The 25,278-nt window shown below is 36.6% G+C and overlaps 3 protein-coding genes across 4 annotated transcripts in view; 2 read left to right on the top strand and 1 right to left on the bottom strand.

Annotated features, from left to right (window-relative positions):
- Window positions 1–259: 259 nt before the first annotated feature.
- LOC137013956 (putative leucine-rich repeat-containing protein DDB_G0290503) lies at window positions 260–6,577 on the top strand. Its single transcript, XM_067378020.1, has 7 exons — window positions 260–307; window positions 2,203–2,269; window positions 2,428–2,621; window positions 3,213–3,367; window positions 4,651–5,069; window positions 5,219–5,427; window positions 6,075–6,577. The coding sequence occupies exons 2-7, from the start codon at window positions 2,254–2,256 to the stop codon at window positions 6,270–6,272; spliced, it is 1,191 nt and encodes a 396-aa protein (XP_067234121.1). The 5' UTR covers window positions 260–307; window positions 2,203–2,253; the 3' UTR covers window positions 6,273–6,577.
- Window positions 6,578–10,521: 3,944 nt separating this feature from the next.
- aoc1 (amine oxidase copper containing 1) lies at window positions 10,522–17,187 on the bottom strand. 2 transcript variants are annotated; one of them, XM_067378042.1, is made up of 5 exons: window positions 17,087–17,187; window positions 14,393–15,937; window positions 13,963–14,251; window positions 13,756–13,888; window positions 10,522–11,011 (listed from the first exon to the last, which is right to left on the bottom strand). In XM_067378042.1, the coding sequence occupies exons 2-5, from the start codon at window positions 15,927–15,929 to the stop codon at window positions 10,742–10,744; spliced, it is 2,229 nt and encodes a 742-aa protein (XP_067234143.1). In that variant the 5' UTR covers window positions 15,930–15,937; window positions 17,087–17,187; the 3' UTR covers window positions 10,522–10,741. The 2 variants fall into 2 exon arrangements, with proteins under 2 accessions (XP_067234143.1, XP_067234144.1); XM_067378043.1 differs by lacking the exon at window positions 17,087–17,187 and adding an exon at window positions 16,048–16,272.
- A 4,980-nt stretch (window positions 17,188–22,167) lies between these two features.
- Window positions 22,168–25,278, top strand: part of sspo (SCO-spondin) — a 97,368-nt gene continuing 94,257 nt past the window's right edge. Inside the window, exons 1-5 of the mRNA XM_067377682.1 lie at window positions 22,168–22,220; window positions 22,334–22,543; window positions 23,332–23,414; window positions 23,543–23,713; window positions 24,731–24,939. Of these exons, the coding sequence (XP_067233783.1) occupies window positions 22,168–22,220; window positions 22,334–22,543; window positions 23,332–23,414; window positions 23,543–23,713; window positions 24,731–24,939 (726 nt within the window). The remainder of the gene's footprint in view (window positions 22,221–22,333; window positions 22,544–23,331; window positions 23,415–23,542; window positions 23,714–24,730; window positions 24,940–25,278) is intronic.

Genomic DNA, 25,278 nt, shown 5'->3' with positions numbered 1-25,278 from the left:
CCAAAGTTGTGAAATATTTTCAGTTTGTTATGAAACTGTATGGTGGGATTTAAGGTCTCAGAGTGAGAATGGTTTGAATATTCATGATCGTCATAACTTCCATTACTGTGAATGCGCAGTTAAGGGGAACACTGGAAATGGGAACAGTGTGTGGGAGGAAATTTGGAAATTTGGCCCCAGGGCCTTTGCAAGTCATAACCAATTCCTGATTTACCACATCGTCACGTGATATCTGATATGAGGCATAAATACAGCTGTCTGTAAGCGTAAGACAGCTGAAGACTTTCAGGAGAACACAGAATATACAGTAAGTGTGTTATACTTTATTCACAATTTACTTTAGGCTACACCAGCTAAAATTTATTTTTTATTTTGGCAGATTGTTTACCAATTGTATAATCATTTTACTACAAATTCCATGGTTACCCTAAAGTGTATGGAGCTAGAAAAATGACAAAATGATCTGAATTTGAATTGTGTACATTTGAATTATTAGTGTCATTTAACAGAATTGAATATTGACTGCCATTTTATATAGATTTGAGTTAGATTTTTTTAAAACTTGAATCCTGGACATTTGATATTTAACAATTTATTTTTTTATGCCATAATTTTCCATATGTATTTTCAAACAGCGTATTTTTTGTACTGAATTCTTAGACTGCAAATATACACTTCTTAAACATACAGATTCAAGTTTTCAATATGAATAACAAATTCAAAACATTAAATTCAATATTCTAAAATTCAAAACAGAGAAATTCAGATCGTACTTAAAGTAGGTCAGAGGTCTAACTTCCAGGTTCCACAGGGAAGAGTAGAGGATCTTGAGAAAAGTCGCAGGTTGCGTTTTGGCCAATTACAGAGCAGTTATTATTGTTATTTTATTGCTGTTTTTCTTCAGTTAAATTAATTTACAGTATATTTCTGTTTTTCCATGATTTTATGGTAATCTAAGTAAATTGCTGTTTTTTGTTTTGTTTTTTTTACAGCATGTTGCCACAGTTGATACTGTTAAATTACTTTCACTTTGTGTTTTTTTCATCTTACACCTTTAACCCTTTTAACCCCACAGCAAAATCTTAAGTTTAAAATGAACACTTGTATGTGTCCACACTAAAGAGTGTTAGAGTAACACTGAAGTTAATGAGATAATTAAGTGATTAATTAAATGATGAATGAGAATTATTGATGAACACCTGCTGTTAACAAGCAGAATCACTGAAGGGAAAGAAACAAAAAGAACAGAAAAAAGACAAGCAGAAACATAATAACTACAACAGACTTCCAGCCACAGCCTTAGATGGAATCAACTGAGAGATTAAAGACATTAAATCTCTCAAAGTTAAACAACAAAAACAACATTACCAGCTTCACTTATTACTAACCAGATTGACAATATTTCTGTCAGACGTCTAACAGTTCTTATTGAGAATCAACAGAGCTTCAGATGTTGTTTTGTTTTGTTTTATGTTACCGTGATGGAGATCAGTGTTTGCTTTAGTTGGGCTCTTAAACCTTGACTGTTTCAGTTTGATTTACTTTGGCTGCTGTTACCATGTGTATTCAAGACACATTTGTTGTGACCAAAAAGCCATGAAAATTTGCTTATAATAATCATAATGTAATGCATAAAGTCATCTTCTTTATAAATATCTCCAATAGTTTGCAACGTTAGCTTTAGCCCTGTTATCTGTGGAGCACACTATCAAACTCATTCAGAATCCAATGTAAACATCCACAAAATACATGCCATACTTACGTGATCTGATATGCTGCATCACGAACAGTTTGTAATGACATATTTTGAGAGTTATATTACCTGTGTGAACTTATTGTATTGTCTTTGCAATGTACTATAGAGTCGCAAGCTTGGGGGCGGGGAGCATGGGCATTTAAAGGTGTACACACACAAATCAGAACATTTTTAATCCCACCCCAAAATAGGCATGGTATAATACAAAATCTTGGGGTATTTTGAGCTGAAACTTCACAGACACATTCTGGGGACACATTAAACTTAAATTACATTTTGTGAAATGGAGATTCTAGGGCACCTTTAAGTAAAGTTAAGTTGCCTTTAAGTTTAAGTATATTATATTATCTGCAACTTTTTAAAAAGTACACTTTTAGTACAATTAAGCACACTTTTCACAAGGGGAATTAAATGCAATCTGTTGATTCTACTTGCATTATTTTTAGAGACCGTACGGTTGGACGCATTACCAGTCTTCAATCAATTTAAAAGAAAACATGGCCGATAGCAAAGGTGAGATACTTTACATTTTTTAAACTCAATTATTTACCCTGAAATAGTAGTTCAAGACTATATAAATACATTTATAAATAAATGTTATGACACATTTCACCCATTAATTGAACCCCAGAGGTTGTTAACCATCACTAATGTTCGGTTCGGTGTCTCAGATGTTGTCGGCAGTGATTCTCAGTTGAGTCCAGAGTTCATCCAGGAGCTTCTCCCGTCTGCGGAGCGAACGGCTCTCCTCTATCATCTGTCATTCTTGTGTCTGGGAGGCTTCCCAAAGCTGGAGCGTATGATCAGAGACCAAGCTATTGAAACACAAATGCTGTTCGTATCCTCTGAGGCTGTTCTGCTGAAGGTGAGACTAATTGATAGTCCTGATAGTCTACTAATAGATGATTAGTAATCACACTAATTTATAATTTTTCTCAAATTTCAGACTTTTTTCCTCAGGTTTCTGCATGTGAAAATAAGCTGTTATAGATACTAGTGCAATGGCCAACAAAAACATATTTTATGAAACCATAGATGGTATAATACATGGACATGTTGTCCGTGACGACACCCGTAGGTTTCTGAAAAGCATTTTTTTTTACATACAGTGACAGCAGTGGCAATCCAAGTGGCCACAGCCTTAATTATGCAGAACTTTATATAATTTAAATGGATGAGTTATAAATAAGTCACCCCTTAACAGTTATCATGAAGGGCAAAATTAGCTATATAGACCAAACCACTTTGTGTACCAGGCTGTAAATGTGTTTTTTCTGCGGTAAAGTTTATTAACATGGAGTGTCTATGGGATTGACTCTCTTTTGGAGTCTGTCTCTAGTGGCCAGTCGATGAATTGCAGTTTGTCACTTCCGTGTTGGTTTCATTTCGAGAGGACATAAGATTGCTGCTTGTATGAAATTATCGTTGTGGATTAATTATCCTCGTTTTCTCTTAGTGTGCCGGCACGAGTTCCAACCTGGTCACCTCGCTGTTCCCGGTACTGATAAAAGCTGTTGAGAAGAACAAACCCGTACTGGCTGTGCTCTACCTGGAGAAAGCCAGAACATGGATCGAGGACATCGTCAGAGCCGTGGATGACATGGTGAAGAGGTGAAAACATTTATGAAGTTTAGCATTTCAAAACAAACAATCATTTTCCTTTTCAGTACACAGCAAACAAATGATTTTCTTAGACTTTTACTCACATGTAAACATTGATCAGCTCAAAATAAACTCAAAGTGCTGCATAACCAGTGAGGTTCATTCTTGTGTTACACAGTACGATTGAGCTCCCAGAAGAGGTCTGATCTGCCATTCAGGTTAGGTTGAGCTGATCAATGTTTTACAATGTGAGTAAAAGCCTAATTTAAATCTGTAGCAAGCAATGATTGAAATAATAAATCAATTTTAATGTGTCAATGTTAACCTCACTGAATCAATATCACTTTTCACCTTCAATTAATGTTGAATAAATGTTGAAATTTCAACCAAAAAAATCAATGGTAATGGCATTGAATCAGTGTTTGCACTCTCAGAAAATGAAACAACTACAACTGACTTAAAGCCATACAGCCTGAAATCAGCTGAAGATAAAAGAAGACAATAAATCTCTCAAGATCTCAGCAGAAGTTATTTCTGAGAATTAACAGAAGTTTAGATGTTGATGTTAATGTTAATTCTCAGAAATAACTTCTGCTGAGATCTTGAGAGATTTATTGTCTTCTTTTATCTTCAGCTGATTTCAGGATTTGTGGCTTTGAGTCAGTTGTAGTTTTCTGAGAGTGCAAACGTTGATTCAATGCCATTACCATTGATTTTTTTGTTGAAATTTCAACATTTTTTAACATTAATTGAAGGTGCAAAAGAGATATTGATTCAGTGAGGTTAACGTTGACACATTAACACTGATTTAACATTTTTTTTTCGATCATTGCGTTCTATCTGGGAAGTCTCTTCAGAAAATTTGGACTAAACCACTTGATTCATATAGATTAGCTTTCTGATTTCTTTATGAACTTTTTGAAGTGTCAAAGATCAGGTTTCAAAGGCAGAGAATGGAAGGACAGAATGCTGTCAGATTTTTCAAAAAGATCTTCATTTGTGTTCTGAAGATGAACGAAAATCTTTGGACGACATGAGGGTGAGTTAATGGCAGAATTTTCATTTTGGGTTGAACTAATTCCAAACTTAACGGCAGACTGAGAAGAGAGGAGCTGCAACAATGGAGAAAAATAATGAGCATTCAAACATGAAAACCTGTTCTAGTAGAGCCAAAAACAATATCAAGACTGTGTAAAAGGGCAGAATAGGTCCTCTTAGAGAAGATTGTTCAGTGTCTGTGTTGTGTTTGTGAAATCCAGACTATATCACTGTACATGCACCCTATTTTTCAGGTATGATCAACGAGCCCAAAGTGTGAAAACATGCACCAGTGATGTGTATCAAGAACAGAACCAGACAGAAGGAAAAATAAAGGAAAAAACTGTCGAGATGAAGGCTCTGGAGGATGCTTTGGTCAAGCTTAAAGAGGAGCTGAAAAAAAATGACAGCGAAATGACTGAAATTGAGAACAAAATAAAAAAAAACACAGAAGAGCAGGAGGTTCTGATCAAAAATAATGGATACCGTCGGTCTTTTTTCTGGGGCTTGTTCTCATATTATGTACACTATAACAATGATGCCATTCGTGCTAAACAAGCCGAACAGACCACTCTTATCCAAGAAAAGGACAGTGTGCGAAACAAAAAGTGGGAAATTAACATCAAACAGACTGATCTTCAGCTGAAGTTGGCCAATTGCAATATACAGCTGGGTGAGAGTCTGTCTGTGCTTTTAAATGATCATTATAAACACACAGTAAATGCATCAGTGTGCACATCATGCTGTTTACATGTTCATCACAGCCTGAAGGCTCCCAATGATCTCTCATGAATCAGAATCTGTTGTATGTTGTTTGTTCAGGTGCAATTCCCAGTCCTGTTCACCTGAAGCAAGTGCAGAAGTGTCTTGATCAAATCCGACAAATTCTGGTTGATCTTAATAAGTTCTGGATGAAAGTGGGTGTTTTGCTGGGCACACTGAAAGACAAGACCTTTGCTGGAGATAAACTGATTGAATACCTGGAAGACATGAAGGAGGAGTTTCTGAACTCCATTGAAGAAGCAAAACTGGTTAGTTAGACGTTGAGTAAATGCTTCTGGTGAAACTTGGTTCACACTTTAGATTAGGGTCCAATTCTCACTATTAAATATTGCTGCAAACTCCTAATTACTGCTTAATTGTTAGTGAGGTAGTTGAGTTTAGGTATTGGGTAGGATTAATTGATGTAGAATATAGTCATGTAGAACAAAGGGTTAGTTCACCCAAAAATGAAATTTCTGTCAATAATTACTCACCCTTGAAAGTGGCTTAGAAAGCTCTCAGATTTCATCAAAAATATATATTTGTTTGTTCTATAGATGAACGAAGGTCTTATGGGTTTGGACCGACACGAGTGTGAGTAATTAATGACAGAGTAATTTTTTTTTGGTGAATTAACCATTTAAAGTCACCAAGAAATCAATTATAGAATACTGAAATGTTTATTATAAATGATTTATCCGTGCAGATCACTATTGAAGTTGAAATTGGTCAAATTATTTTGAGTTAAAGTAACGGAAAAAAATTATGTTGCCATGACCTTTACTATAGCCAAATAAAATTTGAATGAAAAAATTAAATATGTAGGGAATAGTGAGTGATTTCAGACACATCATGAGTTTATGTTGATGTATTTTTAGTGAATGTGTTTTGATTAATGCTGTCTTTAATCTTTCAGTACTGGAAAAGATTTGGTGAATGCTGTCAGAGAGCACAGGGCATCTTCAGCGTTCAGTCTAAGGACGCATATAAATTCCTGGAGGTCAATCCGTCTTCACTCTCAGAGGCTGAAAGAAATAAGCAGTACAACTCTATCATGGAGAAGCTGAAGAAGATCAATCCTCAGGGCTCGGCCAAAGCCGCCATCACTGCGTGACCGACAGAGATCTGATGATTCTTTCACACTTTAAACGCTCTTTATAAGGCATACGCATATTAATGCATTTAATGCAGCTTATCTTGTCATTTCTGTAACTCTTTGTAATCTTTACAACTGTTCTTGCACATGTTCAATTACAGTTTCACATACATATATACTTTAGGAAATATTATTTCCCCATTTCTATGTCTCAATTTATGACTATCTCTCTTAAAATTGCTTTGCATTTCATTATGGTTTATAGATCTTGTGGTGGGTCTGGTCACATGACTGATTTCTATGTCACAAAATAAAGACTAAAGACATCAAACATTTCATTGTAGCTTAATCATTCAAAAAGTCTTCAGTTTCAGTGTACATTAGGGGTCACCGCTTCCATTTGGACAGATTCCAATGAGAGGTGTATCAAAACACTGTGGCTTTATCCCAGCTAACAGAATTATGTTATACGAACATTCTCTAACTATAATATATAGTGTTGGTTCTGGGAACATTACAAACGTCCAGTTTTCTTAATGTTACAGGAACATTTTTATAAGGTTATAATGTTCCTCAAACATTCTTTCAACTTAATTTTGATTTAAAATGCAACATTTTAGAAATGTTAATTTGTAACATTCCAAGAACATAAAATGTACAGTTTCCTTAATATTAGTAGAATGTTATTTGATGTTCCTGAAACATTCTTTCAATCATTCAAACACCTGCGGTGAACAAGCACTGAAAGAAAGAGAAATAAATACACAAACTAACTTTCTTCAACCACAGCCTAAGATGAACTGAAGATAAAAGTTTAGATGTTTGGTTTGAGGTCACCATCATGGAGGCTGATGGTTGCTTTAGTTGAGCTCTTGACCCCTGACTATTGTAGTTTTGCTTCTTTAGCAGCAATCACAGGTGTTTTCAGAAAACATGTCTGCATTGATAGAGCAGATCAACATGTCAGTTATAACAGACAAACAACTGAATTAAAGTGGTTTAAGTCTGTAGGCTGTCTAATGGATTTCAGAGTTGTGTGTGTGTGATTACGAAGTTGAAACAAAATATTTTATTCTATGTATATGGAAGCAAGAATCATGGAATCAAATATGAAAATGAATAGACAAACAGAAAGGAAATTGTGGTTGACTATCAGTCATTAGGTTCCTATCAATTTTGGAATATCGAACAATTCAAGTTTAATATAAAGTATAATATATGATGATATATGAAGCATAAAAGTACAAATTTGACGAAACTTAGTAAATTAGCGAACATTTTCAGACAGCAGTATTCTCACATGGCCCCTAGGTGTCAGTGTTTACTAATTCATTCAACAATTCCTTGCAGGTTGTGAAAGTTAGTCAAATGTAAGCCTATCACTTTTCTAGAATTGTCTGTAATACAAAATATGAAAGTGTAGTTGACCCTGCACACTATCATTATGGTAAATGAGTGTGTTTAGAGAGAAATCCATCATCAGAACTTCTTGTTTTGTAATGCTGCGTTCACACCGAACGCGTCTGGGGCGTCAAATTCGCGCCAGACGCGTCTAGTTGGACGCTTGAACATTTTGAAGTCAGACGCTTCAGACGCGCGTAAAATTCGCTCAATTCGCGCGTATAAACAAAGTGTGTTCAGACGCGAATTCGCGTCATGGGAGGGGCTTTCATCTCTTTCTGCACAGATCCTCTGAATAAACACATAATCTCGTCAGTTGGAAACCTGTAGCGGCAATTTAACTCGGTTATGCCGGCCGACTTTTGCTAGCTAGAAGGTGGGCTAGTATCAACGGCTAAAATCATGCAAAAAGTTTTACAACTAACCAGATTGTCCGATTTCTTCGCTTATTCTCTTCCAGGCAAGGTCCTTTTTATTCCTGTCTCGATAAAAATATAATGACACATCACAGAACTCAGGGTGGCTAACGTTACACACAGCGACATCTTTGTTCTGGTCTCCGGCATCACTGATCACATCATAAACACGTTACTACCAAAGCAGAGTCCCTGATTGGTTAACGCGCCGCGAATTTACGCCAAAGTTCAGATTTTTCAACTCGGGCGTTTGGGCGTCAGACGCTCAATTCGCGCGTCAGCCGCGTGAACGCTCAATTCGCGCCGCGCCATTCGCGCGTCAACGGCCGATTCGCGCCGCGCTAGACGCTTGATTCGCGCCGCAGGACCTCTAGACGCGCGTTTGCATTGACTTAACATGTAAGTCAGACGCCTCAGACGCCCCAGACGCGTTCGGTGTGAACGCAGCATAAGGATTCAGTTGTTATGTGACGAGTGAGTCGCTGTTGTCATGGTGAATTTAAAGAATGGAATCCCTATATAAGGCAGCTTTAACGCTCCCTCACAGTGCTGTTCCATCGCTAGTGCTGACCTCTTTAACATACACTGTAAAATCTAGACAAACAGTTAATGTCTTATTGGTCACCAGCAGTCACACATGCTTCCACTGCTGAAAAATAAGACTAATACTGATGTATACCAGTGTTTCTCAACTAGTTAAGCTGTGGGACCCACATTTTCACATTTCTCATTAACCCGCGACCAAAATGTTTTTCTCAAAAATGGTTGACACTCAATTAATGTCCCATTTTAATTACCATAAAGTGTAAGAATATCATTAACACTGATGGATAAACAGTAATCTAACGTTATTAAATAGCAGTCACAAACTAGTTTTTCATAATACTACAATAGTTAGAAAGTTGGTATGAGCTATCACAGTCATTAAAATATAGAAAACTAGCATGAACTGTTAAAATGGACGCAGATCCTGATGAATAGAATGAAAATAATACCTGTATGTAAATCGTTCCCATTCACACGACGTACCAGTTATGTGATTCTTTTTGTTGTTGTTGTTGTTTGTTTGTTTTTGTTAATTTCATGACTTAATAATTGATAACATAAATGCGACGCTCCATGCTCGTAATTTTATTTGCTCATGTAGTCACGTGATATACAGCGCGCGCATCCACATTTGCCCGCGAAATTGAAGAGTGCGACGTCTGACAAGATGGGAAAGTTCATTTTTCTGAGGTGAGAGACTTTTTTATTTTGTGACAAGTTATGAAAATAACGTTAGAGTACTAACAATAATGACACTGACATATAGCCTGACAACATTTAATCTGACAGCAGCTGATAAAACAGGACGGTGCATTTTTCTCAGAGAACTTTACTTAACCGCACAGTGTTTACGTCATTCAAAATAGAAGTCTCGCTTCAGAAGTTTCCTTTTAGACTGTAATAAAATTCTAGAGAAAAACTAAAGATAATGTACACATTATATACATTTTGTACATGTGTAGATTTTTGTGTTGGTAGTTATATAGATCATTACAAAATGACACACAATTATACTGCAAATACACACAATTTTATATATATATATATATATATATATATATATATATATATATATATATATATATATATATATATAATATGAATGATTATATATATATATATATATTCATTTTATTGCTGTCTGGTTTTGCTAATAAAAATAACAAATTCTAATTAGTCTTATTATATTGTAAGACTTTGATCATGTGTATCAAATAAGCTCTTTTTCTTCAGCCATCTCTTGTAGGTTTCCATGGGAGACCCTGCAGGTGAATTATGGACTGTTTGCAGAGAGATTCCAGAATGGAGCTGTTTGCGTAAGGAGCCTGTTTCCCGCTCATGCTCAGCCCATATAGGACTGCTGGATCCATGAGCTCACGGATGCGGCATCCTGAATCCTGGATGTTCTCTGCTGATAAGCCCCGTCCATGGATACATCCTCTCACTTACGGATTTCAAGGGTACTCACTTCATCTCACAATGAGGTTACCATGACAACCAGTATAAACACCCAGTACATGAAATGATTGCACAAAAACACTTCAACAGGTGTATCTCACTAAATCTTGTGAAGCGTCATGAAACTTTATTGAACCTTGAAACAAAGAAAAGGTTTATTACTGTCACCATTTTGAATACAAAAATTAGTAAGAAAAATTATCTAAATTTAGAAATAATATTATAACTGATACCTGAAAATGATCAAGACAAAAATATAGCCTATTTTTAAAGATTTTTTTCATTAAAATATTTTTTTTCATTGCAATTAATCTCATATATATAAATATAAATATTAAATTTATGCAAAATATAATTTTGTATTTTTTCTTTTGATTATGAATTGAAAAGACATTTATATGTGAGGTTCATATTCAGAAAAAGATACAAGCCATTCTGAATTGTGAAAATATTTAATGTCAGATTTAAGATACAGTTTTTAATAAGTTTTACATTTGAAGAATTTGAGTTTCATTTGTTCAGATGCAATGTAAAAAGTGCGCTCTGTTTTTGTGGTTGTAAATATTTGACACCAACAGCATTTAAAGTCATAAATTCTGAGCTTTTTCTCAATTTTATATACAGCACAAAAACACCAACACGGCACGAAAAAAGCTCAGTCTCTGTCTAGACACCAGCGTAAGTGCCATTATAGAAGAAAGGTTTGTCTGAGACACAGTGACCTACGACCTCTGGAGTCCATCTCTGAACCTTCGGCTTGCCCTTTTCATCTGGTCGCACTATGACCGTGCTGCGGGACGCAAGCGAGGGATCCTCGTCAAAAAAGTTGAAGGGACGCAGGAAGAATCCCACCGCGTTTCCTGGAGTCGCCGTGTTGGGAATGTCTTCAGAATGAGGAATGTGTAAGAATCCCACTGTCACCCAGGCAACCAAATCCTGCAAAGAAATATATAATTTTAGTTTCTTGTATATCTTTATCTATTAATTTACCTATTGCCAGTCAGGATTATTATCGTCAACATAAAACTAAAAACTATTAAAAACATTTTCATTATTTGATATAAAATAAGATATCAAGCTCAAAAACAGCTTGTTTTGATATTGAGTGACATGTGATGTCACATGGGCATATCCATTTGCATATGCCTGCTTCTAGAGCAAGACATCGAACAATAGTTCATCGTACCATAGGCCCCGCCCACTGGCATTCAGTCGCTTAACGGTTGACATTTGCATACACTGGATGTGATTGTCGCATCAAAAGCAAATAGAAGCCATTATAATCTCTGACGTTGTCTACACTGATACACTGTAAAGATGTGTGTTCAGTTTCTGCCGACAACAGGACAAATGGAAGAGTGAAAGAATGCTTGCTTTGATGAGTCCAGTTTAAACAGCTCTTTTGCGTCTCTGTACAGAATTCCGAAGGATCCCAGCTTAGGGAACAAGTGGATGGTTTATTTTCATGGCGTCCCGGATTATATGTTTGTTCGGAGCATTTTATTTGGTCAGCAAGGCAAAGTGTAATGGAGAGTTTGCAAAGAAAGTTATGCTAAAAACATTTTTAACATTATAAGTGAACCTCAAGGAACATATTAAAATAATAATAATAATAAAATCCATGTCATGACCCCTTTAAACTCATTATATTTTTGTTAGTTGCCAAGGCAAAATTTTTAATTTTATGTTTTAATTTTATATTAGTTTTTTGCAGGTCTGATGACATTACTTCCTGTTCCTACTGCCATATTGTTCATCTGATTAAATATCTGATATTCTGGCATTTCTTAATGCTGTAAAGCAAATTGTTAATATTTACTATTTAAAAAGATCATCACACTTTATTTACTCACCTGTGTAAATGCTGACTGTAAAATGTAATTAGTTGAGTTTAATTAGAAAGCTTAATTAAACTGTTGAGTTTACTTAAAAAACTTAAGGAAACCGATTGCCTTAAATTTAGCAAGTAAGTTAACTTATCATTTTGAATTGATAAAACTAGCTACCACACAGTACAGAGTACTTAGAAATCTTGAGTATTCACTGTAAAATGTAATTAGTTGAGTTTACTTAGAAAGCTTAATTAAACTGTTGGGTTTAGCTACCACACAGTACAGAGTACTTAGAAATCTTGAGGATTGGTTTAGTCATGTTGAAAATCTTGTTCACATTATGTAAAAACTGCCTTAATTTCTCAAGCATTTTTTACTCAAAGTTGCAACAATGGACCATACATTTATTTGTATTTATTAAACTGGAGATACTGTTGAAAATAATAAAGTTTGATGTCACCATCATGGTGGAAAGTGTTTGCTTTAGTTGGGCTCTTGACCTTGACTTTTAACATTAGTGTTTCTCTGGCTGTCGTGACTCAGTGTTTGTAAGACATAACTGTTATGGTGAAAAAAGCCAAGAGAAATACTGGGATTGATCTGTTGCATCTTTCCTGATGATATCATTGAATACCCACAGATTTAATCCTGAGGTTTATACTTGATCAAAAGTGTGGTTTGTCATTAAAAATAAATAAGTACTTTTTTAATAATCAATGAAACTATAGCAAGAGACAGAGCACTGTTGAAATCATATTTTTAATATGTTAGTCAAAAAACATTTTGGACTATATAGACACACAGAGACATCAAGAATCAGTGTATGCATCTCAACAACGGTGACATGCTTCATGCTGCAATGCATGCTGGAAGCCATGGATGAGTTTTATACTATGATGGCTCCCAGCATGCACTGCATGTTGAGATTTACACGCTGATTATTGATGTCTCTGTGTGTCTGAAAGTAGCCCAAAATGTTTTTTGACAAATATAATATTAAAAATATATGATCTCAACCGTGCTCAGTCTCTTGATCTAGTTTCAGCAATAAAATATTTAATTGTTTATAGTAACAAAGCACACTTTTGCTCAAGTACAGACCTTGGAATGAAATCTGTGGATTTTTGATGATGACATTATAAGTACTGATCCAACAGATCAATCCCAGTATTTCTCTTGGCTTTTTTCACTGTGTCTTACAAACACTGAGTTACGACAGCCAGAGAAACACTAATGTTAAAAGTCAAGGTCAAGAGCCCAACTAAAGCAAACACTTTCCACCATGATGGTGACATCAAATTTTATTATTTTCAGCAGTATGTCCAGTTTAATAAATACAAATAAATGTATGGTCCATTGTTGCAACTGAGTAAAAAATGCTTGAGAAATTTAAGGCAGTTTCTACATAATGTGAACATTGTGATTTTTAACATGACTGAACTAAGTACTCAATTTGTAAAATTGAATTACCAATCCTCAAGATTTCTAAGTACTCTGTACTGTGTGGTAGCTAAACCCAACAGTTTAATTAAGCTTTCTAAGTAAACTCAACTAAGTACATTTTACAGTGAATACTCAAGATTTCTAAGTACTCTGTACTGTGTGGTAGCTAGTTTTATCAATTCAAAATGATGAGTTAACTTACTTACTAAATTTAAGGCAATCGGTTTCCTTAAGTTTTTTTAAGTAAACCCAACAGTTTAATTAAGCTTTCTAAGTAAACTCAACTAATTACATTTTACAGTGTATGTTGTTTTTGTGTCTACTTTTTAGTGCACATTGAGGACCGGTTTGGGCTGCACAAGGTCCATTTGGAATTGGAGGTCAAGTAATTCTACAAGTCTGTACCTGATTAACAATGTTTTCATTGTTGCGAATGAATTCCTCGAAGGAAACAACAGGCTCCCAAGGGTCATTCTGAGTATAGATGCTACTGCTGGTGACCTCACTGTCCTTGTGTCTGGTTACAGCCAATTGGTATCTGCAATAAACAAAATCATGAAGATTTGCTCAACTAGTCACTACAGAATGCAAAATAGACAAACGTTTGCCCACCTTGACCACGTTATACCATTTTCCTCCATCCAGCCCCGGGGCAAAACACTGTTAGCATGTGAGTTATACTGGATTCGATAGCCCTTCTTATGACCCCACTTGTTTTTTTGATTGGGATTGTAGAAGTGCAGGTATTTGGGAAACTTCTTGCCAAAGCGGAAGGCAGCACTGCGTTCAGTTTCATGCTGTGTCCTATGCAGCTTTGATTGCACAATGGAGTGTCCTGGGCTCCAGGGGTTAGTAAAATTAACATATTTCAGACCAATGGATTCAAAGCTGTTGTCCCTCCCTGTTCAAAGAGACAGAGCAGAAATGGTCTTTATTGAGTGAAACACGTTATGCAGTCGACTCCAATTCACCACCTATTGTGTTGTAATTTGCTCACAAAACAGATTATCTGAGTTCAGATTATACTCTGATAACAACTCACCTGCAATGTCAAGATCCACTTTGTAGTGAATTAGATGGGTGTGCAGGTTGCCAAGTACATAGTTGTAAACCCTGGTTCCATAGTTCAGTCCGTTTTCCGTGAAGAACGTTGCATGGATGTACCCAGTCGCACTCACTCTAGACTCCATTACGCCATTCTGGTAGAAGACAAAGTCCCAGATGTAGTCATAGTTGTACACAGTCGATGTGGTTCTGATCACCAGAACATGGTTTTCCAGGCCTCCGTAGAAATTAAACCCTCCTTGGAAGTTGCTATTGAAGTGTCTCCTCAGAGGTAGTGCTGTGGTCATTTCAAAGATGCAGAGAGCATTTCTGTAACGCACAGGTTTGTCTGTATCATAATAATGGTAAAGGTCTACAAAATGAGCAATTTCTGGACAGTCGATCCCAGGTGCCAATTCATAATCCGAGGTGCCCATCGCCCAACCGGCGTCAATATATTTGGTCTGCATGGCGGCCGGAGTATCTCCAGAGTAGAAGGCAATGGCTTCCTGCAGGCTGATTTCATAAGCAATTCTCTCCCCGTTGAAGCGAAGATCAAAGATCTGCAACCCAGCCGAAGAGCGAACCCGATAGGCAAAAGACCATCCAGCATATTCCACAAAGTTCTCCTCCACCTGGAATCTGCGGCCTTGGGGTTCGACAAGCTTTGCTCCATGGATGTCTGTCCGTGTGTTCATGTGTCCACGGGGGATGTAAGTGGAGAAAAGATCCTCATCGTCATGCTTCGGCAGCTCGAGTTTAGTGATCGTCCCTTTCTCGTACTTCTCTACAAGTTCTTCCACACTATCGAAATACTGTCCGTTATACCACACCTTCTCCACCGTCCACTTTTCGTGATCCAGGTCTTGGTGGTTAATAAGGACCTCGAAGCCCACAGGGTGGATGAAGTAGCCCTCCACAAACTTCTGCAACATGATCCATGTCCGCCTCTCTCCTGGCCCTAACCCACGAGGCGCAATGTCAGAGAAGGTTAAGCAACGATCAGTGCAGTTGCCGTAAGTAAACCCAGTGCTCTCCTGCAGAATCTTGTTTGCTTTAGCTGCTACTTTATCCAAAACCCCATTCAGGTGCTCGTACTCCACAGAGGAGATCGGCCTCGACTCGAAACGGATGGGCCGATCACCCTTGAACGTCTTCAACTTGTAGGACTTCGGATAAGGCAGGGGTCCGACGACAAACTCTGTTACGTTCGGCTCCATCTGGTTCCCAAACTGCACCACAACACGCGCCTGCCGTGAAGGTTTCGCCTGTCCTCTGTCCAGCGCACGGAGCGCCTCATGTTTTCGGGGAACATGCAACTCCATAAGGAGGATGCTGTTCTTCTTGAGGGACTTGTTTCGCGCTGAGGTGAGGCCCAGCTCGCTGCAGGAGTAGAGGTAGTCTCTCACAGCGTTCATCTCTCGGGGACTGAGATCAGCAAACATCAGAGCTCCGTGTTGAGCCCATTCCCGAGTTCTTGATGACGTGGAGGACGTTGCTAGAGAAGCCAGAAGTAGAATCCAGGAGAACCACATCTTGGCCCCTGCAAAATGAACAAGCAACTCTTAGAATGTCTCATATTTCTTTAGTTTTCAGGTAAAATCTTTGTTCATACTCATTTAAACAAACTTGTGTGCTAGTGTCTCCATTAACCTTAAACAGCTACACCAGCTACGCTAGTTCATCAGCGATTGTTTTTTTAACTGTGTTTTTTTAATCTTGTCACTTGCTCTATCTTTTGGTCTATCTATATATCTATCGATCTATTGATCTATCTATCTTCTATATTTATTGTTCCATATATCTTTCAATCTATTGTTCTATCAGTCTATCGATCTATCTATCGTTTAATCGTTCTGTTGGTCTATTGCTCTGTTGATCTTTCGGTCTATCTATTTATCTATCCATGCATCTATCGTTCTATCATTCTGTTCTGTCTATTGTTCCATCCATCATTCTATCTATTGCTCTATCTATCTATCGTTCAATTGTTCTACTGTTCATTCTATCAAACGTTCTATCATTCTATTGTTCAGTCTATCGTTCTATCTATTGTTCTATCATTCTGTCTATTGCCCTATTGATCTTTCGGTCTGTTTTTTTTTCTATCTATCTATCTATCTTGAACTTCAAACTATTATGATGTTCAAAATAGATAAGTTTGTATTTAAATCATTTTTCCCTTGAATTGGTATGTCCTTTGTACAGACAATCTGAGCCAAATTATAGTTATAAAGATACAAGAGTGGCATGAGCCAACACTTCTCTCTTCCTCTCAGCTTCCTGCTTGGACACTTAGAGGAAGCATCCTAGGACTAAGGACTAAGATGAAAACAAAGATGAGAAACAGTTAAACCAACAAGATCTATTTAACTACCCCAAAGTCATCCTCCAACTGAAATGTGCAGTTTTTAAGCTGATATTGTTTTTCTGCCACCCAAAAGCTGTAACATTTTTCATAGTCTTCTTTTTCTTGTCAGTTTGTTCCTTTTTTGGTTCCATCTTGTCACAATCTGTCTCTAACCTTTTCTCCAGCAGTGTTGATTCAATTGCACCATTATGCAACCATCCATTGCATAAAGGTCCAGTGACTCACCTTGTAATCGTTTGTATTTTATAAAGGAGTGACAAATGATAACAGCACATATTTAAAAAATAAAAAATAAAATAAAAAATCAAGGAACAAGCTTACCTTAAGCGACTGTTTCCGAGTTTGCAAGCTTGATAAATTTCCAGAAAGTGTGGCTGCTACAGCTGCAATGTGTTTTTTGGATCAGCCAGTGAATGCAGCCCACTTCTGAGTCGTACTGCTCTGATGTTTCTGCTTTTATCAACCACCCACTGCTCTTGAATAGAAGGTGATTGGCCCACAGAAGGTCATAAAACTTCAGAAGAACAAAAGCAAGAGATGATTGATGGGCTTGCTTGTATTATCAGCGCACATTTCTGTCACAGTGAACTGTTTCAATGTACAATTTAGAATTAGAGCTGCTTGCTCACAGATCTTTGCACTGTTCATATGTAAACATTTTGCTTAATTTTCAGATATCAGAAAGGAAAATTAGAAGGTTTGTACATTTGTACCTCACCTTTTCCTGGGCTCTTTTACCTCAGCTTTTCCTATCAGTATTTTTATAGATCAATGCAACTTTAGTAATAGTTCAAGTTCAAGTTTGGTTTATTTCTAGAGCACAATTAAAAATGGCCACAGTCCAAAGTGCCGTACAACAATAGGAAAAGAATATACATATACCTTTGTGCACACATATTGAAATTGAGGAACAGGACATATGGTGAACTATATCTTGGGAATCAGAAATAAAATTTCCCATTTAATATACAGTTTTTCCATACTTTATGCAATTTATGGAATGCATGTAAATAGAACAACAATGAATTATACAGAATTATGTACAATTCAATATATATTGTAATTTACATGTACTATACCGTAATGCATGATACTGTAAAACCATTTTAGCAACGTCTCTAATTCAAATGTGGTGAATAGATTACTAGCAGCTAAAAATGAGTGCTTGTTTATGTTTTCTATACACTATTATATGCTTATGTTGCTTATACTATATGTTATTGCTTGATATTGTATGTTTTCTAGAGTTCAGGCACAATGTTCACACTTTCAGGTAAGACAGTTAAAAACAAAATGTGGATTAAATATCTCTTAGTCATACTGTTGATGAAGTCAAACAGGATATATTCAAAGGTTAAAAATACACCAGTTTTAATGGCAAAACTTTATAGCTTTGGCATGGAAGTGAATTTTGAAGAATAACAGAAAAAGGAATGAAAATAAAAGCCCATATGTAGAAATTTTAAAATGCAGTTCACATATGTTATATTCTTACAGCTCATTTGCACTTTTTACAACGGGGAGAAACAAATTTCTGGCAGCTGAAGTGAATTACATTGTGAGCAGTGGGACTGGGAATTGGAAAGACCGCACCGTAGTGGCTGTTAGTATCACACCAGTCAAAACCATCTCACGTAAAATAGGCCATCAGCTACCCATCTTATGGTTAATTATTAGCTTGTGTCTTTCATAATGCTGGCCTGCAGAGAGTTTAATACCAAAACCTTAAATCCCCTTAAATACCTTAAATATAAAGTTTTATATTTGTGTCTGGCTGAGTTTTAATTCATCACTTGTTTGAGACTACTTCTGTCTTTGTTTCGTTCTAGAAAAATAATTATAATCAGGTCTGCATCTTTGTGATGCAGATGTTTAGACAAGTGTTGTAAATAAACGCTTAAATATCCTTGTGGCAAGCAGGGTGGGGCCGAGAGCTGCGGGAACGGAGCAAGTGTTAATGAGCAGCATTACCAGGCCTGGGACATTTATGTTAGTGTTTTTTATGTTTATAAGCAGCAGTCGTCTGTTAGGGGCTGCTGCTTCACTTTCGTCTTGTTTATTTTTAGAATATAGTTTGTTTAATGTTCACCGGTTCCCACCTCCTCCTTCCCTGTACTTTAAACTTTGTTACAGGCCTATTGATAAAAAGCCCAAAAGAAATGCCAGCAAGACAAATAAACCTTGAATAATGCTATTCAAGTGTCTATGAACATGTTTATTTAACTAATGTTTTATTGTTTTTTACCAAACATAATATTACAGCAAGAAACGCAATATTCTTTTTTTTCCACATTAATGCAGAGGCTTGTAAATGTAACAATACATAATTCAAATGAAATGTTTGTTTTGGAAACTTGATAAATTTATTCACCAAAGTTGTATAATATTACAAATGACTTTGTCATTTGTTGTAAATTCCTTCCATGAAAGGATTCCACCATTTGCAGTAATGCCTGCTTTGATTTAAAAAAAAAAAAAAAAAAATACTTTCTACAATATAATTTAATGGTGTATATTTATTCTTAAATATTTGACCATTTTCTTCTCATTTTCAGATGGAGACACTTCCTGCCTAAATCACCAGGAGCATCTCAGTCTCGTCTTCACTGCTGCAAATCAAACTGGTGTTTGACGTACTTTTCAGTGTTTATTTCTAGAGCTTGTGATGTTCTTGTCCTCAAGTTGTTATGCATCTAGGCCATCCACTTCACTTTATTCGGTCTAAAACATAGTGAGCTGCTTACCAAGCATTTTATGTATGTTTTTTTAATCGATTTAGTTCACTATATGGGGTCGCTCAAACAAGTAGATCAGTGCCTCAAAAGCATCACAGAACCACATTGTTTACACTCAAACGTACGTGACTCTGCATGTTAAACCGAGATTGGTGTTTTAACATCTTCATTTCTGAGATCAGAGGACACTTGTTCAAACATAATATTGCACACTGAAAAAACATTGGTAGAGTAAAAAAAAACAAATTGCTAGTAAATTTCAATTAATAATAATTACAAATAAAAACAAGTAACCCATTGAATTAAACAGAAATACACACACACACACATATTTAAGAGTGTAGAGCTTCTCATATCCCTTCTCAAATATTTCACTAATTACTTTGACTTTCCTCTGTGGAATACAAAAGAAGATTTTTTTGTGTCTTTTTGATTTTGTTGTTTTGGACCTTCTTCTTTTGTGTTCACCAGAAGAAAGTAAGTCATACAGGTTTGGAACGTCAGTGAGTAAATAATGACAGAAGTTTCATTTTTGGCTGAACTTTCCCTTTAAGTGGCAATATGACAAACATGCTTCCATAACCGATAAGGAAGATGATTAATTTTATAGTTCATCAAAACTCCTTTTCTCTTCCCAGCCAAAATGAATAAGGCTGACTAAATTCATGCTTGCTTTCTGCAATTTATAGACCTTTCACAGAAACGTTACCATCTAAATTAAAGCTCAAGGGTTTATCCCTTTACTTACAAGTGTAGAAATTAGGACAAAACTATTGTATTTTCCATGTATCATTAAATAATATGCTTACGAAACATTCATTTATTCTGCAGTGCATTTGTATTTACAATATATGGCTATTACTGTCATAGGAGGAATAATTATAATAGCAATTGTTGGGGTTCAAGCGCTTTAAGGCCTTTAAGCACATGCGTATGTTTTATTAACAAGCATGTAACCTCTTGGATCATAGATGGAAAAAAACATTTACAGCCAATACAGCCAATTTAGTTACTATGCCACACACTTGAAACCCTAATAATAATCCTAACAATAAAATAGTCTCATAAAATCCTATGGGAAACACTGTTCACTTTATGTACATGTCTCATCCAGTGTTGTGCCATTAAATACATTATTCTCTACTCTTCAGTTTAAAACAATATCTGCTTTAATCTCTTTTCATAGATCACGAGTTGATTGATCACTATAGATTAAAGATTTTGTAGATTTAGTAGATAGGGTGCCACCACAACATTTTTACTGACCCCAGTTGGCCATCCCATTAAAAAAAATCCTGGAGGCTCCACTGTCCTAAAGAGACACGTGTGGTGAAGAGAAGAGGAAATCTTCTCAGACCGCAGGAAATGTTGGACGGTGGCAGCTGTGTTTGTGTCTGGAAACCCCCAAGATCTCTTTCTGGAAGCTCTGGGCCAGAGATGTTGGTTGCGTTTACATGCCCCCTGGTCCTCACCTATTGACTTACTTTATTAAATAAACGCCCCTGAAATCCTTCCACCAAAGTGATTCTTTATAGGATTAGACTTGCACAAACAGCCCTCTGTCAGGGGGATCTACACTAAACATCACTACCCCCTTTCTTCAGCTGGGACGGAGGACCACTGAACATTGGCGTCACCAAATGATGAACTAATGGATGCATCTACAGCTGTGACCCTCCGGACTTTCCACCAATGACACTCTTTCCACATGCTGCCATGGGCCCGTCCGCCCCTCACCATTTAAAACCTACCAACCAACACAAAACCCGAGAAAAGAACTGCTCTACACCTGTGGAAGAGAGCGAACACTGAGACATATCTACTACTTGATGGATTTGGAATATATTGGAAATAAGGACAAGGGAATTGATTTGTGAAGAAATCAGACTCTCTTGTGCTCAAGAGCGCCTGATAAACTCTCAAGACTGAGGTATAAATGCACTTCACTCGTGGTTATATAACTAATTACGATATTTCATAACTGTACTCCTGCATCACTATCTTTTTAAAAGCATGTGTGACATTTCGTAAGATTTTATGTTAGATGTAGAAAGTGATTTCAGTGTCTTCCATGTTCAGCAATAATATCCCAGCTAACAGGGAACGTTCTCACAACGTTCTTCCAGTAACGTTAATATAACATTTGTTAAAAGTTAACCAGTCTTTAATAATGTTCTCAAAACCTTAGCACAAAAACAATATTTATACATCATTCATGGAATGTTTTTTCCTGACATTTTTTTTAAATGTTGCAACTTGTTTCGGAATTTTCAAAAGTAACATTCCCATAATGTTTGCAAAATGGAATGTTCCCTTAATGTTTGCATAACCAAGAAAAAACATTTTTTAAAACATTTTTAAAAAATTGACATTTTGAAGGTTAATAAGGGAACGTGGACAAAAATGTGGACAAATCTCTAATAAAGCCTTGAAATCTCTAATACAATTATGGAACGATGTCGTGACACAAATGAAATACCTTGAACTGTATGTGTATGCATAATACACAGACACACTTATAATCGTCTTTTAAACTAATATCAAGCTTTTAAGCATGCCAAGATAATGGGAAACAAACTGATTGTTACTATTATAAGTGAAGTTTATTGTTAAGGATGAAATAATTACTCTTGTCTTCAATTGGAGTTTCTAGGCTTCAGAAACACAATGAAGGTTCTCCTTGTGTCTCTACTGGGGCTTAATCTGGTCGTGGTCATGGGGTGAGATATTGTACTCAAGTTTTATTAAACTTAGGGTTAGTGATTTAAACAAAGCCATAGTGTAAAAATCCAGCTTTGTGACTGATCAGCTTTTCCTCGAACCTTGACTCCAGACTCTGGTGTGAACACACGGTGGAGGAGAGGGTGGAGAGGATGGTCTCCCCCCGCCTGCAGCGAGAGGTGGAATGTTCCGCGGTGTATCAGTACAACACACAGGGCTGGAGGCTGGACGTGGACCGAATGCGGCACGAACACGGAGGGGACGACGGCATCGCACTTTATTACAAGGGACAGGGGCCTAAAGCGTTCTGTTACATATTCAAGTGAGGGAAAACATCTGTATCCCAGCTATTCTGTCAGATCATATACATATGTATTAATATTACACAACAAAAACCCCATTCTCATCAGTTTATTTGAGACCACACTCAAAAGAGTGTCAAATTGTTAAAATAACACAAGCTGTGTTAAAGTTAATGAGATAATTAAGTGATTAATTGAGTGATGATTGACCATTACAGGCAGAATCACTGAAGGAGAAAATCTCAATTTAAGTCACCATTATGGTGGTCAGTGTTTGCTTTAGTTGGGGTCTTAAACCTTATGTTTTTAACCTTAGTGAATTGTTGTTTTTTACTTGATGTTAAACTTTTCTTAAAGTAAATGGTTCCCAACCTGGAGGGTGAAATAAATTATTTAAAATAAGACAAAACAACTAAAAATCAAGCTGAATGTGAAATCATATGTCTTATTTTAATTTTTTCTGTCAACAATCATTGTTATTTAAGTCTTAAAATATATATTTATATGCAAAATGTATATGTATGGAAAATTTGATTTATTAAATATTTTGTTGGATGAATCACACAGTCTATCAAAAACATGCCTGGGTCAAAATCAAAAGGATTTTTTTCATAGGATATTTTAATAGTTTTTTTTTTTTTCTCAAAATTCTAATTGTTGTAATTAAGCAAAATTAATTAATTGCTGTAAAACTACTTACAGTAATATTTACATTACAATGTGTAGTTAAATTGAGAAAAATGAACCACATGTTTTTACTAAAGTTTGTTATGATGTCACATCATATGAATGTGTTTTTGTCTCTTAGACCTCCAGACATTGAGACCGAGACGGTGAACCGGACGGTCAGACAGTGCTGTGAAGGCTGGGGCGGCCCTCACTGCTCAGAGGGTGAGATCAGTGAGCTTTTTGCTCTGTATATTATCGGATATTGAAAATGTTGTTGAATATGTTATTATTTCTGCATGTTCTGTATGCGTTTATGGTCAAATGATTGTTCTCTGTCTATCTCTGTGCAGGGGTGGGTGCCAGGGGTCAGTGTTTCTCCACCTGGACGTGTGAAGAGTTTCCCGGGGTTCATAACTCGTCCCTCATGGCGCTGGAGCAGTGCTGCAGTAACCTGTGGGGATTGAGCTGGAGAAACGCGTCCGATCAGACGTGCCTGTCATGCACCTACACGCTCCTGCCAGGTTATTAATGTTCTTCACATCATTTCTAAATTTAAAGTGCCCCTGTTATGCTTTTTCAGATATTATGTTTCACAATATGGCTGTTAATATTGCTGTTTGTGAGTGTAAAATGTCTGCAAAGATTCAAAGATCAAGGTGCAGATGAATGGAATTTTTGTCTCCTAAAAGAATTCTGAACTGCTGAAACGAGTCGTCAGTAATTCCAGTCTCACTTCAACGTAACAATGTAACTAATTTGCATAATGCCAGCTCATTGGCCGCCTTCAGTCACTGTAGTTGTGGATGGAAGAGTTGGGTTTGTGTTGTTCATGTCGAGAAGACGCTGTTTTCTGCTGCCAAAAAGATTGATACCATAAAACCGACACTATCGTTACTGTTTATATCCCTGTGAATCAAGAGCTGAGATTCAGATATGATAATGAGTATTTGGTTTCTGACTAATCAGAGCAGAGCAGACTCATGGAAAGGCGGGGTTTAAGGAGACTGAATCAAACCGTTTCAGACACTGAGAGAAAAGAGCTGATTCTGCAGTGGAAATAATGAGAAAATTAAACTGTTTTTAGATGCATGTGCACCTGTTGTAGGAGACTCCAAAAACAACATTAGGAACCTTTTTAAAGTGCAAATGGGTTTAAAAATAGCCCCTATTATCTTATTTTTAAAGGTTCCTATTGTTGTTTTGAGCCTCCTACAACAGGTTCACATTTTCATATATTTGGATACACAATTTTAATATAAACTAATAAATGTATATAATAATAATGCATATATTTGTCAGTCATGCATAAATGAAACCGGTCAGATTTCTGCAATAGTTCTAATAAATGCATCGTGTTTTAAATAAATAATAACCAGGTTTCCATATTTATTCATATTTCTTACCCTTTTCATTTCTGTATGACTATTATTATGTTAAAACTGTGTAATTCCAATGTATGGAAATTTTATATGCAATTCAAATACATATTTTTTTGCCCTCTTTAATTTGAGTGCATGTTTCCGTCTCTCTCCCCTCAGACATCAGGTCTTCTCCTGTCATTCGCGGCGTCCGTGACCCGCAGGCGTCCGGCACCTGTATGAGCTGGGGCGGGACGCACTACCGCACCTTTGACCGGAAGCACTTCCACTTCCAGGGCAGCTGCACGTACCTGCTGGCTTCATCCACTGACGGGACGTGGGCCGTGTATACGAGCTCAGTGTGTGACACTGCGGGACACTGTCGCAAGGTATGAGAACCTTGTTTATATTCACACAAACACCTGTTTAGAAGTCAATATGATCTCAAAATGGACCATATTTACTAGGGCTGGGTGAAAATATTGATTTCTCAGTTTTAATCGATTCTCGAATTTTGCATCTGGCTTGCAGTTGTTCCAGGTCATTACGAGCAAACCGCTGAATGAAACAAATCATTTGTCACAAACATACATCTGTATCTACAGCTGGTTTCTGTACGTCATTGTGTGAGAAATCAAAGTAGTAGGAATCTTGGCAGCTCGTCTTGAATGTCAATAATACAGAAAGCGTAATTGGCTTTGGGAGTTTGGGATGCTATTATATTGAGT

The sequence above is a fragment of the Chanodichthys erythropterus genome, chromosome 23 (assembly GCF_024489055.1).
Source record: "Chanodichthys erythropterus isolate Z2021 chromosome 23, ASM2448905v1, whole genome shotgun sequence".
NCBI classification, from domain to species: Eukaryota; Metazoa; Chordata; class Actinopteri; order Cypriniformes; family Xenocyprididae; genus Chanodichthys; species Chanodichthys erythropterus.
The sequence above is the reverse complement of the archived record's forward strand: the minus strand, read 5'-3'. Positions and strand labels throughout refer to the sequence as shown.